Genomic DNA, 15611 nt, shown 5'->3' on the forward strand with positions numbered 1-15611 from the left:
TCTCAGTGCTTTCTGCTAGTAAATCAACTCCCCCGCCCCACTCTCCTCTGTGTAGATTTGCACATTGGCAATAGAGTTGCTTCTCTTTATCCTTCACCTACCTGCCTTCTGCATATGGCACTGGACTCAAGCAGGCAGGACAGATTCTACATTCAATTTGAAGTATCCAAAGCAATGGGGGTGAAATATTTCTTATGTCTATTCTCAATGTGACACCACCCATGAAAGCATTCCTCCCTCTCAACTCGCATCACGAGGGTCCTAATGCACATAGACCTGGGGAACACGGTAATGATGGGGCTGTGGTGAAGTGGTGGTCGAAGAGAAGAGGAGAGGTATAGGGGTGCACAGACAAGTTAACTGATGGGTTTTAAATTAGATAGACCATAAAGCAACATATATCAACACGAAGGTAGTGTATAATGTAACAAGCATTTCAGGTGCAGACGGGCTGTCGTCACAAGGCCACTTGGGACTAGGAAATCCAACAAAACCAGAGCTGTGTATTGCTACCACAGCAAGCCCAGATGCACTCCTGAGGGAAAAGCAATCCCTATATTTAAATTAAACATTTCATTAAACATTAGATGCCAATATGGCGTGAACTCGGTGCACATACACCGCCTGGGTTATGGTGATTAGCTCAAAAAGTCATTACATAATTCCAATCACCATAACCCAGGCGGTGTATGTGCACCGAGTTCACGCCATATTGGCATCTAATGTTTAATTAAATGATTAATTGAAATATAGGGATTGCTTTTCCCTCAGGAGTGCATCTGGGCTTGCTGTGGTAGCAATACACAGCTCTGGTTTTGAAGTGGTGGTCTAAGCCATATTTGTGCCGATATGTATTTTAACTTTGTCATTTCAACGTTTTTTTTGCCACTATCTTTAAGAAGCTAAATGAACATGTATTGCAGGAATCAAGAAAGAAATCAACAGCGCCCACTGAACGCTGTCCCTTTAGGATTACATGGCCAGTGGCGACTCCGACATCAGACCTTCATAATATACCAGGCAGTTGGTAAACAAGCTATAGTGATTAGATCACTATGCAATCTTTCGGTGTGTCTGCGTTGGCTATGACATTTTGACAAAAGAAACACAATGACATGGGCTTTCAGACCGCACGAGTGACTTTTCTTCCTTTAATGGGATAAAGAGTTGTCAAAACAAACTTTGTGGCAGCCAGGGGTCACGATGCCTATGCCATGAGGTTCCAAAAAAATGCAAGTCGAGGCCAATTTCCAAAGCTATGACCTGTTAATGAGCAGCAAGCTCATTGCTCAAAATGTGCATTATAACACTTCCACCAGTCACTCTTTCATTCAAGGTGATCAACGAGTGAGCGCCATGAAAGACCAATTCTGCAGCCGCCTTAGATTCCGAGAGGATCAGCTAAAAATGTGCAGAGACAAATTTCAAAATGCTACCATGCTACAGCTGGAAAATCCTGCCTGCGTATTTGTAAGTGAACTAAAAAGCATTGACTTAATGGTAAATTAAAGAACATCAAATGCAAAAAGGCTATGTTAAAAAAAAAAAAGATTTTTATACAAGTAGTTTCAGTTGGAGCAGTTTTTAATGCCATTCCGTAAACCGCACGTGCCTGACACAAAATCCATATGGTAGCAATAGGAAGAATAAATACAGTGATTTACTTTGGGTTGGCGGCTTTGGGGTTTACCTATTTATAATGCATAATGTTTTCTAAACATATGACAATGGGGGATTCCCCTGGTTCCATCATCGAATTTACATATGATAAGTCACACCGCGAAATTCACTCATCTCTGCGGGTTTTCCCTGCTGCCATACCAAAGGGTAACATGTCCGTGATTATTGGACCCCTTTTGGCCCAGTAAGTAAACAAAAGGCTGTAACGTCAAGAGAGAGTGTGTGTGCGCGTGTGCGTGTATGTGCACAAGCTCATACTACCATCAGCCTCCATTGATCTGTGGCATGCAGGCTATCAAGATGGCAACATGTTCATCTACACCAGTAGCCAGTGGGGGAGCTAAAAGCCTAAATGACCACTTAAGAAAAGCTATTATTTGTTTGTGATGATAAATCTGTCAATGTATGACCTTTTAAGAAAATATTTGTTAAGATTAGTTAACTCCACCTGTTATACCGCAATAACCATGATATACTGTCATTTGGCAAGAAGGTTATTGTACCGCCATAAAACTAATACTGTGACACCCCTAGCTGGTGACCCCTCTTCCATCTAGTGGTCACTGCCTGGCACTCACCTGTTGACTTGCAACTGTGCCCCTGGCATTTCACCCCGCTGAGAATGCTCTAGCACTTCCTCCCTTCCCCTCGCCCTTCTCTCTCTACGCACTTGCATGATCCAAATGTTCACAAGGCCCAGTGAGGCTGCTTTTTTGTATTTTGCGTATTACGGTTTACCTTGCTCCCTTCCCTTTGCCATGCAGGCGCTTTGAAACACAATTTATTTTCTCGATGTATAAGCGCCTTACAAATGCCCTATAAAATAAATAAGTAACACTGCCTCCCGTCCCCAAATCAAGTAGCAAATGGTGGGGGGCTGCCCCATAAATCACCTCTACACTGGTAGCCAAGGCTAGGCAAGGGATATTGCCACAGGAGCCATAGACCAACACTAGGGAAACATAGTTCTTGCAATGGCCCGTGAGCCTCACTAAAGGGCGAGTGGGACTTTGTGGACTTTTCCAAACATGTTATGATGATGTGTGATCACATTTTCGGTTTTCTATTATTCCTTTGCACAATTTCATTATAAATGATATATGTTTTGTGGACGTGCGGCGAGAACATTCCTTGATTGCCAATTTATCAAATGTTCTCACTGTCTGCCTCCTTAAAACATCGTCACCCTTCTGAAGAGTTGGCTTGTGTCACCACCTCAGCCTACCGTACACTAACTCCCACACAGGTGCACCCCGCAAAGGAAACACAGGCAATGATAAAGCACGTCCTGCCTCATAAAATGAGGCAACTGCAGCCTCTTGCCTGCTCCCGCTTTACACCACCCATAATCCCGCCATTTTATTTGAAGGATTCAAAGCGCCATGAAAAGCAACTCCATGCCAAGACCCAGTAACATATGTAAATCATTTGATCTAGGGCAGTCCGTACAGAAACCATTGGGGAGTCTCGCGAGGATAGCACAGGGGCAACGTGCTCGCCTTGGAGGCCAGGAGACGCAGAGCAACACGGGTTCGATCCCCTTTTAGAAACTTCTGGGTATTAAGCGCGCTATAAATAACCAATTATAATTACAATTAACGTCCTTAAGAAATGCCCCTGGCATTGTTCGTACTCACCCAGAAGGCAGCACTGCTATCTTGGCGGCTTCTTCGTTCCATGTCAAGCCGGTCCTCTGGTTCCGGGCTCGGTTGTTGGACTGTCCACTCAGCGCTGGGGTTGTGTTCATCTCGTCGAATTCTTCCTGTACTTGCTTATGCATCCATCTGCTTCCCCTCGTTCCCATTCCACCTATTCGCTTCTCCTGCTTGCCCTCTCCTCCTAGAACAGAAAAATGCCCGCAGCATGTAAACGCAGGCGGCAGCAGCAGATGGGCTTACCAGTGCGTAGGAACGCAACCAGAGAGGGCCTCTTGAACGAAAGGTTTGAGATGATTACAAATTGGCCACAACATCGAATTCCACGTCCAATGAAAACACAACATGTTTAACTTTGGCCGATTGGTGGGACTGTCGCCAACTGCCAAATGTTTCCATGCACCCGATAGAGGGCAGCAGAAATGAAATGGACTAAGTACTACATTTGAGGGATTCTACGCGGTCTCTTTCCTCCACGTGAAATACAATAGCCATGTTTTGTTTTACTGGGCCAGATATCACAGTAGCGGTGCCCTCAGTGCCAAGACGACTCCTGGGCAACTTATTCTACCCACGCTTGGGTTTTCGAGACCTGCAGAAGGAGAATGAATTGCAAATGGGAAGAAGGGAATGGGGATAAAAGGAAAACAACAAGAACCATAACAGAAGGTGGGTTAAAGACAGGAAAGCAGACATGGATTAAGTGGCACGCACTGTAATTGAGGATGCAATGCAACATGTTTGCCAAGTCTTTTACACTTGCATCGCACTGTGAACATGGCATGAACACTGCCATTTTCTATGCCATTAGAAGCATCACTTTCCTTGCCCCCTTGCCAGCCATTCAGAGGGGTCGGGAGAAGAGAGCTTGAATAAAGGTCAAATGGTGCTTGTTCTGCTGATTCAGGGAGTGTGTGCTATTCTTATTGTTTAGGAAAAGGACTCCAAACAGGCGGACACTGAAGGAGCTTTTTCACTTGATAGACATGTGACCTGCAGGTTGCTCAACCCACTGAGCTATCATATTGACCTTTGATTCCGAGACCTGCAGGTCACATTTGGGAGTTCCTCTAGCCACCAACTCATTGACCTTAGGTTCTGCCACCTTCAGGTCGCATAGACTGGTTTCTCTACTCACTGAGCTATCTTACCATCATTCGATTCTGTGACCTTCGGGTTACACAGATCTCTGCAAGAAGCGCTCAACCTAGAGAGCTAGGGCACCACGACGAGATCCAATGTCCTGCAGGTTGGAGATAGATCTCAGCTACAGCCGCTCAAACACCGAGTGATCTGAGACTCCTCATCCTCCCTACATCCCTTGCCCTCAGCGCTTTAACCCGCCAACTCTAAACAGTTGCAAACAACCATAACCACATATCCCGGCATCTGCCACTCTGCCAGGATGTACTCATGCTACAAAGCCATCAAGTCATTTTAGTGTGAAGCTGCAAATTTGCCCATAGCGTTTATTCATGGCTAAATATTAAAGTGTGGAAAGAAGGGCCGATGCCCACTTGGGCTGCCATTTCCAGGCCTTCTGCAACACAATGCACTCCGCTTAGTCTCCACAGCCTTCCAGTCTCAGCATACATAGAAGTTTGTTTTGAAAAAGGAAAAACGTGTTGTATTATTAATTTGATGTCTTGGATACCTATTCCTTCCTGCGATATTGACATGAATGATACTACAATTGTTAAATAAAAATAAGTTGAATTGCTAAGCAAGAAACAAAGTCATTGTTAATTTTGTGCCAAATGTGTGTGTGGTTTGGGTAGTGTGTTTCAGCTCGAGTGCATGTGGACTCAATGCGCTGGATAGAGGGTGGTTCTAATGGCAATTGCTAGTATTCATGCTTAGTAATACTCTGGAAGTGAGCGAACGCATGATACTCTCGAGAAGGGCGCCAACAATGCCATGTACAGTGGGAGCCAGACTGACCTGGGGGTGCTCAGACTTCCTGGTTCAACTATCGGCCATGATGGGTTGGGATTTTGGCGGGCTAGCACAGTCATGGGGCGGGTGTGTAAGAATGGGGAATGCGTGGGTGGGGGTTAGTTAATGCAAGCTAACTAGACACCAGAGTGCAAAACCTGCCCCGCAAAGCTCAGGTGTAGGTGGATCGCAACCTTGTCCCACTCTTCCCACCTGGCCAACAGATGTGGCGGGTCAGATTCAGGATATTATTCAGACCACACCTGCTCCCTTCTCGCCCTAAACTTTCCCTCTGCCTTCCTTAGACATGTTGCGATTCGACCCAGCCCATCATCCCCTGGCACTCCCCTACTTTACGGATCCCGACCTCCTCTGGACTCCCACCCTTAGGAGCCTCGATTGAGCTCGTTTCCAACCCCAACCTCGCCTCCCACACTCCTGCAATGACACCCACCTCAAGACTTAACTATACCCTTTGTGACCACTCCTGATCACCCGCCACAACCAGCCTATCCACTCACAGTGATTCTCTTGACCCATCTTGCTCCCTCAGCCCCGTTGATCAAACCATCCGCTTCCTGCAGCACTTTCCTATACCCATCTCCCCTCTGCTCTCCCTTCCCCCTACCATCCAAACACAAACTCAAACCTGATTACCTTGCTCCTTATCTGGCTCAAGTCAGGGGTTCTCGTCAAGTTCCTTATCCTGCCAATGCCTCCCCAGAGAAGACCTTTCCAAACTTCACCTCGCACAAGCATCTACTTTTGAACACCCTCTGCCATTCACTCTTCCACTCCAACTCTGTACCTTAACCAACCCACTGATCCAACGGTATTACCCAAATTGTTCGTTTACAATTGTTCGAATGAACAATTGACCAAATTTAAAGGGTCACAATTGACCTTTTCCCAATTGACCGAATATATATATACACATATATATGGGTTTTGGGGGGTTTGGCGTTGGGTGGGGGATTTCCCCCCACATATATGTTACAATTGACCTTCACAATTCGGTCAATTGTGAAAAGGTCAATTGTAATTCGAACAGTTGTAAAACGAACAATTTGTATACAACCGATCCGACAGTTGAGGACACCCATACATCCCATTTCTGTTTGTGGCATTAGTCCTGTTGCCACCCTCTGCTTGCCATCCAGAAGGTAGCTTTCCTCGCTCTTGCATCGCTCTTTCCTCTAAAGTCTGCTACAAACAACTTGCCTCTTCGCACCCCTCCTTAAACACTATCCGCAACCTTCCAGGCAATGCAAGTTCCTCTACTGCTCTCTCCTTTCCCTATTCAGTAGTCTTTGACAACTACTTCTCTCCCAAAATCATCAAAACCTGATCCTTTCTCACTATCCTCCTGGCTCTTCCTCCACCACTCCTTCAGCCATGCCCACCACCCCATCTGTATCTTCTTCCATTTCCACTACCCGGGTGGAATTGGCAAACCTGCTCCAAGCCACAAACCCATTGACCCATTGCACTTCAGATGATAACGCCTCTAGCCCTCCTTATCTGCTCAAACTTTCCTTATCCTCTAGGGCCTTCTCAGCCCGCCTCAAAACGATGACCTTCTTACCCATTCTGAAAGAAACATCTGCGGACCCCAAAAATGAAACCAACAATGAACCCGTTTCCCTTCTCCCCCACTACTGAATGTCCTGAAATGAATGGTGTTCCCACTGGACCACAATCCACCTCGAGGCTAGCAACCTTGGCAGCCCCGCCCCCAACTCTAAATTCTGCGATCAGCCCTCACCCAGGCACCCAACTCCCTCACTACTGCCCCACCCTGGAAACGCTACTCTTTTCCCATCCTCCTGGATGGCCCTGAAGCCTTTGACGCCGATGAGTATCCGCTCTCCTCCCTTGGTCCCAGGATACAGCCCTTGCTTAGATGTCCTCCTGCCTCCCTGATCACTCATTCTCCATCTTTTGGAATAAATGCTGCCTCTTCTGGCACATGTTGCGCCAACCAGTTGGGTTCTCCAAGTATCAGCCCGCAGTCCAATCCCCTTCACGTGCTGCACTTCCACGCCTGCTGAACTTCATCTCATAGTGCCTATTCGCAGCCACTACCCACATCTCTGGCCCCTCCCTCTGCCCCCCCCCCAAATGCTGCCTCGGTGCCCCTGTGACGAGATGCCACGCCACTCCCTGATGCTCAAGTTTCAAAAACTTAATTATCTTCATCCTTCCCCATCCCATCCCACCTGCTCTCCCCCTTCTCCCATCCCATCCCACCTTCTCTAACCCCTCCCCCATCCCACCTGCTCTCACCCCTCCCCCGTCCCATGCCACCTGCTCTCACCCGTCCCCATCCCATCCCACCTGCTCTCCCCCTCCCCCATCCCATCCCACCTTCTCTAACCCCTCCCCATCCCATCCCACCTGCTCTCCCCCTTCTCCCATCCCATCCCACCTTCTCTAAACCCTCCCCCATCCCATCCCACCTGCTCTCCCCCCTCTCCCATCCCACCTTCTCTAACCCCTCCCCATCCCATCCCACCTGCTCTCACCCCTCTCCCATCCCATCCCACCTTCTCTAACCCCTCCCCCATCCCACCTGCTTTCACCCCTCCCCCGTCCCATGCCACCTGCTCTCACCCGTCCCCATCCTATGCCACCTGCTCTCACCCGTCCCCATCCCATCCCACCTGCTCTCCCCCTCCCCCATCCCATCCCACCTTCTCTAACCCCTCCCCATCCCATCCCACCTGCTCTCCCCCTTCTCCCATCCCATCCCACCTTCTCTAAACCCTCCCCCATCCCATCCCACCTGCTCTCCCCCCTCTCCCATCCCACCTTCTCTAACCCCTCCCCATCCCATCCCACCTGCTCTCACCCCTCTCCCATCCCATCCCACCTGCTCTCACCCCTCTCCCATGCCATGCCACCCGCTCTCACCCCTCCCCATCCCATCCCACCTGCTCTCACCCCTCTCCCATCCCACCTTCTCTAACCCCTCCCCATCCCATCTGCTCTCACCCCTCTCCCATCCCATTCCACCTGCTCTCACCCATCCCCCATCCCACCTGCTCTCACCCCTCCCCCGCCACCTGCTCTCACCCCTCCCCATCCCATGCCACCTGCCCTCACCCCTCCCCCATCCCATGCCACCTGCTCTCACCCGTCCCCATCCCATCCCACCTGCTCTCCCCCTCCCCCATCCCATCCCACCTTCTCTAACCCCTCCCCATCCCATCCCACCTGCTCTCCCCCTTCTCCCATCCCATCCCACCTTCTCTAAACCCTCCCCCATCCCATTCCACCTGCTCTCCCCCTCTCCCATCCCACCTTCTCTAACCCCTCCCCATCCCATCCCACCTGCTCTCACCCCTCTCCCATCCCACCTTCTCTAACCCCTCCCCATCCCATCCCACCTGCTCTCACCCCTCTCCCATCCCATCCCACCTGCTCTCGCCCCTCCCCCATCCCACCTGCTCTCACCCCTCCCCCGTCCCATGCCACCTGCTCTCACCCCTCCCCATCCCATGCCACCTGCCCTCACCCCTCCCCCATCCCATGCCACCTGCTCTCACCCCTCCCCAATCCCATGCCACCTGCTCTATTCCCCATCTCATCCCACCTGCTCTCCCCCTCCCCATCCCATCCCACCTTCTCTAACCCCTCCCCATCCCATCCCACCTGCTCTCCCCCTTCTCCCATTCCATCCCACCTTCTCTAAACCCTCCCCCATCCCATCTGCTCTCCCCCCTCTCCCATCCAACCTTCTCTAACGCCTCCCCCATTCCATCCCACCTGCTCTCAGCCCTCTCCCATCCCACCTTCTCTAACCCCTCTCCCATCCCACTTTCTCTAACCCCTCTCCCATCCCATCCCACCGGCTCTCACCCCTCCACATCCCATCCCACCTGCTCTCACCCCTCCCCCATCCCATCCCACCTGCTCTCACCACTCCCCATCCCATCCCACCTGCTCTCATCCCTCTCCCATCCCATCTTCTCTAACCCCTCCCCCATCCCATCCCACCTGCTCTCACCCCTCTCCCATCCCACCTTCTCTAACCCCTCCCCATCCCATCCCACCTGCTCTCACCCCTCTCCCATCCCATCCGTTCTCACCCCTCTCCGATGCCATGCCATCCGCTCTCACCCCTCCCCCATCCCATCCCACCTGCTCTCACCCCTCTCTCATCCCACCTTCTCTAACCCCTCCCCATCCCATCCCATCTGCTCTCGCCCCTCTCCCATCCCATCCCACCTACTCTCACCCCTCTCCCATGCCATCTGCTCTCACCCCTCTCCCATCCCATCCCACCTGCTCTCACCCCTCTCCCATGCCATGCCACCTGCTCTCACCCCTCCCCATCCCCAGCCACCTGCTCTCTTCCCCATCTCATCCCACCTGCTCCTCCCTACCACATCCCATCCCACCTGCTCTCAACTTTGCCATCGGCCCGCTGTACATCCTCCTTCGCTCCTCATCCACCACGACCCATAGGCTCGGCATGGGCTGGCCCGCCATGCATCACCTGCCCCTCGCTAACTCCCCATGCTGGTCTACACATCCCATAATAGACTGCTCACACCCCAGCCAGCCAACAATACAGCCCGCTACACCCGTTCTTGCCCCCTGGGATCGAAATTCCTGCCCATCCTCAGCTCCTGTTTGGTCTCCCTTCTGGCTCAGCTTCTGCTTGGCCACCCTTCTGGCTCAGCTCCTTTTGGTCTCCCTTCTGGCTCAGCTCCTGTTTGCGTCTCCCTTCTGGCTCTGCTCCTGTTTGCGTCTCCCTTCTGGCTCGGCTCCTGTTTGCGTCTCCCTTCTGGCTCGGCTCCTGTTTACGTCTCCCTTCTGGCTCGGCTCCTGTTTACGTCTCCCTTCTCGCTCGGCTCCTGTTTACGTCTCCCTTCTCGCTCGGCTCCTGTTTGCGTCACACTTCTGGCTCGGCTCCTGTTTGCGTCACACTTCTGGCTCGGCTCCTGTTTGGTCACACTTCTGGCTCGGCTCCTGTTTGGTCACACTTCTGGCTCGGCTCCTGTTTGGTCACACCTCTGGCTCGGCTCCTGTTTGCGTCTCCCTTCTGGCTCGGCTCCTGTTTTGTCACCCTTCTGGCTCCCCACCATTGGAAAGCACTGCACACAGAAATTAAAACTATAACCACTGCTCAGGTGTTGACGATTACACTAAAAAAGGCACCTCCCTTCCCTTGATGGAGCTCCTCGGACCTACCGTGGCATCACCCACTCCTCCAACCCCCCCCCCCCCGTCCGTCCCCCAACATATCTGTAACCCACTCTTAATACACGCTTCGTTTTTATAGTGCTATTTGCGCGTCACCATGCCTCTTAAATTGGTGCACGTTTCATGGGCATTCTACTTTTTTTTGTTTTATTGTCTAGCACCTGGAAGAAGATTGTACAAGTGAAATCAAGGTTGCCATAACAGTGTTCCAGGCAAAAGCTTACCTCGTTATTAAATAAAAACACACAATTTAATTGCTTTAAAGTACCATATTTTTGCTTTGAAGTGTGGTGCCCTCAGTCATTGAGGGTACCACGAGGACAGGGATGTCCACGCCCGGTGCCACACAGCAGGCTTGCGCGGTACGACTCATGGCACCAACGTAAAGATTTTAAAAAAGCCTTTTTTTACACTTCACTTCCAAGAATCACTTTAGCATTCCAAAAATGCGAGTACACAGGCATATGGTGCTGGCGAACCCTTTACAAGGTAAAGGAATGCAAAGTGGCCTTGCACAGCACACACTCTGCCATTTCAGAGGCCTCTTGGCACTACCTTGAAAATGCAAAAACCACTGACTTTGTTCATGTTTGTTTTCATTTGCAATGGGTGTTTCGACCTAGAAGGGTGGCTGCACTCCCAGGCTGGCAGCCGCCCTCGTGATTCTGTGAAAGGTTTATGCAAAGGGGGCTGGCATCGTCCATCTGGATGGTGCCGCGTACCATGGGGTTCCCATATTTAACAGCGAGGTGCCCAGGTACTGTTTGGCATAAGGTGAGTATCTCATCACAGCCTACCTCGGAAATAAACATTTGAAGAAACGCCTCGTGTGATCAGAGGAAACACGCTGGGATCGGCTTTGACATTTAAGATACAGTCTAGGTTCGGCGGATCTCATTAACTGCATTTGCCAAACAAACCTGTCATATGGCGAGTCTGCCTACCTGCATGGAAATCACATGACCTCCGCCTGCGCGCTGCGTGCGTCCAGCCAGTTTTGCTATACTATAGCTATGAAAGCCAGTGTCCTTCTAAAAACTCTCTCGGTTCTCGTGTGTACATTTATTAAAACCCATTTACTATATGTCCACTAGCTGCATTATTCTTAATGGGCTTTATTTAGAATGTACATGACTATCTCTATGCGTCTGCAATCTTCGGCTCTGCAGATGTTACACCCGCCATTGGCCCCAGCAAGTACACCAAAACATCTGGAAAGCCACCGGTGGAAGGCCATACCTTCTAAGGAATTCTAAACAGGCGCCTCGAGTCCATGGAACTGTTTCGATTCCATGCCTCGTCCAGCTTATTTTTATCACATGTGTTCCAGTGATGTCGCTATGATAGTATTGAATTCATTGCCATTATTTATTTTTTCTTCACGATTTAGACTTGAAAGAAGAAGGCGTCAGCTTCCTGAGCTCCTTCGTTCTCAGAGATCAGCCAGAATGCTCTACTCAGCGGCAAAAGCAGGAAGAGAGACTTGCCGCCAGCCCCTCTCGTGGCCGGTCGGGCAGTTTTGGTGACTGCCACGGTTGGCTGGATGAAGAGACTTGCCACTAGCCCCTATTGTGGCCGGTCGGGCAGTTTTGGTGACTGCCACGGTTGGCTGTATGAAGAGACTTGCCACAAGCCCCTCTAGTGGCGGTCGGGCAGTTTTGGTGACTGCCACGGTTGGCTGGATGAAGAGACTTGCCACTAGCCCCCCTCGTGGCCGGTCGGCAGTTTTGGTGACTGCCACGGTTGGCTGTATGAAGAGACTTGCCGCCAGCCCCTCTAGTGGCGGTCGGGCAGTTTTGGTGACTGCCACGGTTGGCTGGATGAAGAGACTTGCCACTAGCCCCTCTCGTGGCCGGTCGGGCAGTTTTGGTGACTGCCACGGTTGGCTGGATGAAGAGACTTGCCACTAGCCCCTCTCGTGGCCGGTCGGGCAGTTTTGGTGACTGCCACGGTTGGCTGGATGAAGAGACTTGCCACTAGCCCCCCTCGTGGCCGGTCGGGCAGTTTTGGTGACTGCCACGGTTGGCTGTATGAAGAGACTTGCCACAAGCCCCTCTAGTGGCGGTCGGGCAGTTTTGGTGACTGCCACGGTTGGCTGGATGAAGAGACTTGCCGCCAGCCCCTCTCGTGGCCGGTCGGGCAGTTTTGGTGACTGCCACGGTTGGGTTCATGTTCTCCCCCTTACCATCCACGCAAGCCTCTACATGCCAACATGCTCCATTCCATTTGGGAGATGGCAGGCCAGTCTTTTTTGGGGGGTATTTCTGGACTTGTACTGGAACTCTCAGAGGTTGGCCATGAGGGCGCCCAATCAGATGTCAGGAAGAGAGGCAACTCCCTCAGAGCTGCCCCCAGGCCCTCCGAGCGCCTCTGGTTTTGGGAGGGGTACCCGCGAAGGATCCGACTGGTCCGTGTTGTTCTATGGTCTGCCTACGGTGTGCACTGCTTTGCAGCAGGCCATCTTCAGTCACCTCAGATGCGTACCTCAGGAAACACGCGCAGCACACCCGAGGGGACTTCTTAACATGACACCTCTTTATAAACTTAATTTCCAACGAGGGAGACGAATTAATTCACTTGCACTTCTATCAATGGAAGCAACTGCTTACAGGACGTTTTGAACACGAACTCCGATAAAGCAGAAGGAATATTTTGGCCTTGAAAAAGACTTTGTCGAAACACGTGCTGGCTGTCCTTTGCATTAGTCACTACCAGAAAATAAACTGGACTAGCAATTGATTTTTTGGCCTTGAGAAAGTCTTGTCGAAACACGCGTTGGCTGTCCTAATCGATTCAAGACCCTGAGACACTACAGTTAAGGACTCTCCTTTTGAAATTACTGTGCGACTACATTGGCCACTCACTTAGATGAAGCACAGGTTCGAAATTTTGAACAGCAACATGCATTTATACATACTTGCACAGAGGGTGATTGCATTAATGCCTAGGCGATTATATATATATTTTTTATTGTTAAATAATTACTTTCCTCTTAGATTAATTTATAGCCACACAATCGAACCCAAACCAAAAGAATCCCCAGAGTGTACGTAGATCGATGCGATCCGAATTTAAAACTGTGGGCCTGCTTGTGAGTTTGGCAGTGACGGTAAAACATGCAATATATCTGGAAATACCACATATTTTTATCCCGCCTACAAATTCCAGGCTTCAAAGTAGAAACTGCCGATTTCCGCCCAGCTTTTGTGTGGTGTTTTCTACCTCCACACAAAAGCATTAACTGATGTGATACCACATGTGGTAGTATGGGATTGCCCACTGGTAACATTTTGGCGGTATTCTAGAGCAGATACCGTCAAACTCGGAATAGGGCTCTTATGTCCAAAGCAGGGAAAATTGGGGGTTTTCTGAGTCAGCGGATGCTAAATTTGATCACAAGGAATGGGGTCTGTAAAGGGCGGACCCCATTCCTTAAACCGCCATTCGAGAGATGTCTAGCCCAAGGTATGCAGTTCATGACAATACATGTGTTTATTTGAAGATTTGCACTTCGCCAAATTGTAGTACAAGCAGCTTCAAGCGAATAAAGGGTTTGACCTGATCATATACACAGCCCCCCACCCTAATATAGCGCCCCTCGAACGTACCCGTTTCAGGGAGGACCCTGTAGTACCTTCACCTGCAGAAAATGGCTTGCTGCAAAGCAGGGTACACCGCAGGCAGACCAAAGAACACCACGGACCAGTCGGATCCTTCGCGGGCACCCCTCCCAAAACCAGAGGCGTTCAGAGGGGCTGGCGGCAGCTCTGAGAAAGTTGCCTCTCTCCCTGACAACTGATTTGGCGCCCTCATGGCCAACTTCAGAGTGTTCAGTACAAGTCCAGAAATTCCCCCAAAAAAGACTGGACTACTATCTCCCAAATGGAATGGAGCTGTGTGACTACATTGGCCAAGCGCGAGGGTGTGTACTCATAATACTCATTTTGATTCGTGGTATAAGGGTTTACCACATACCACTCACCACGCAGCTGGCACATCAGATTTTTACACCAGCGAAACAGGACACAGTTCCCCCGTGCCCAGTCGTTCCTGTGCTTCATCTAAGGAATCATTGAGGAAGATCAGATAGCTCAGCGAGTTAAGTATTCACTTCAGAGATAGGTGTGTAACGTGCATTCTGTTGAAATGCGCGCAGGACGACTCCGCCTTGCATCCTTATAATGTCCATAAGCACCTTTAAACGCATGTAATAATGATACCAATTAAAAACCAAAGCATTGTGCTATGACGCTTTGGCAACAGCTAACTTGCATTTGTAACTTAGCCAGGGGCACTTACCTGGCGGCAGCAGGAGCGGCGTGGTTTAGGAATCAAGCATTTGGTAGCGCATACTGCCAACTTTTCTAATATGAGGGGGTGTGGGGGGGATAAAGAAGACATGCACGAACGCAACATAGGGTCAAGTGTCCCCTAGCGGTTACCCCCCTAGGTCAATTTGATCGCATTTGCAGCATTGTCCAGGCAGGCGCCGACTCACCTTGCGTCAGGAAGCCCCGGGTGATCTCCTTTGCAGCAAACGAACCTCACTCGGGGGTCGCGAAAATCATCCTTTCAACCTCAACTCAGAGACACACTTTCACTTTCTTTTCTCGTGATGCAAACCTGTGTTTCACTTCCTGTTCCGCGAGCGAAGTGGGCACGCTTGCAATTTCCGGAAAGAAAAGTAGCAGGACAATAAAAGCCTTCATTTGCATTAAGGATAATTTCCCCAATTGTTCAACTTGTTCCCAAAGCTGAAAAAAAACAACATTTTTTTACAAAAAAAAAGACATGTCTGTTGCCTGTTTCATTTCACGCGTTTTTACATCAAAACAGTGAAGCCTTTCAGGGCCACCAGATGGCGCTGATGGGCCGCCAGTTTACTTTCCTTCCGGCAGTCACTTTAATGTTTCTGTCAGGCATTGATTAATGGCAGGAATGTTTAAGTGGTTTATAGCACATTTTTCTAACACACTTTAATTTTGTCTTGTCGTGGGCCATATTCTCTATGAGTGCTCTCAAATGAGAAGACCGTTCAGTCCTGCTTTTTCCCATTTGGATTCTGGACTTGTAGTTTAGAGCCGGATTGCCTTCACACGCATGACCAGGGGAAACTAGAGAGCTCTGCTC

The 15611-nt window shown here is 50.2% G+C and overlaps 1 protein-coding gene across 2 annotated transcripts in view; it reads right to left on the minus strand.

Moving 5' to 3' along the window:
- Nucleotides 1-15254, minus strand: part of LOC138487731 (uncharacterized) — a 55878-nt gene extending 40624 nt beyond the window's left edge. The window contains exons 1-2 of one of the 2 annotated variants that reach the window (XM_069614279.1): nucleotides 14980-15254; nucleotides 3318-3519 (exon numbers count right to left, since the gene is read on the minus strand). Coding sequence is in view for 1 of the 2 variants with exons in the window: in XM_069614278.1 (XP_069470379.1) it covers nucleotides 3318-3484 (167 nt within the window). In the remaining variant the exon portion in view is untranslated. The remainder of the gene's footprint in view (nucleotides 1-3317; nucleotides 3520-14979) is intronic. The other variant, XM_069614278.1, reaches the window with a different exon arrangement.
- Nucleotides 15255-15611: the final 357 nt, after the last annotated feature.

The sequence above is a fragment of the Ambystoma mexicanum genome, chromosome 9 (genome assembly GCF_040938575.1).
Source record: "Ambystoma mexicanum isolate Mex_15411 chromosome 9, UKY_AmexF1_1, whole genome shotgun sequence".
Lineage (NCBI taxonomy): Eukaryota > Metazoa > Chordata > Amphibia > Caudata > Ambystomatidae > Ambystoma > Ambystoma mexicanum.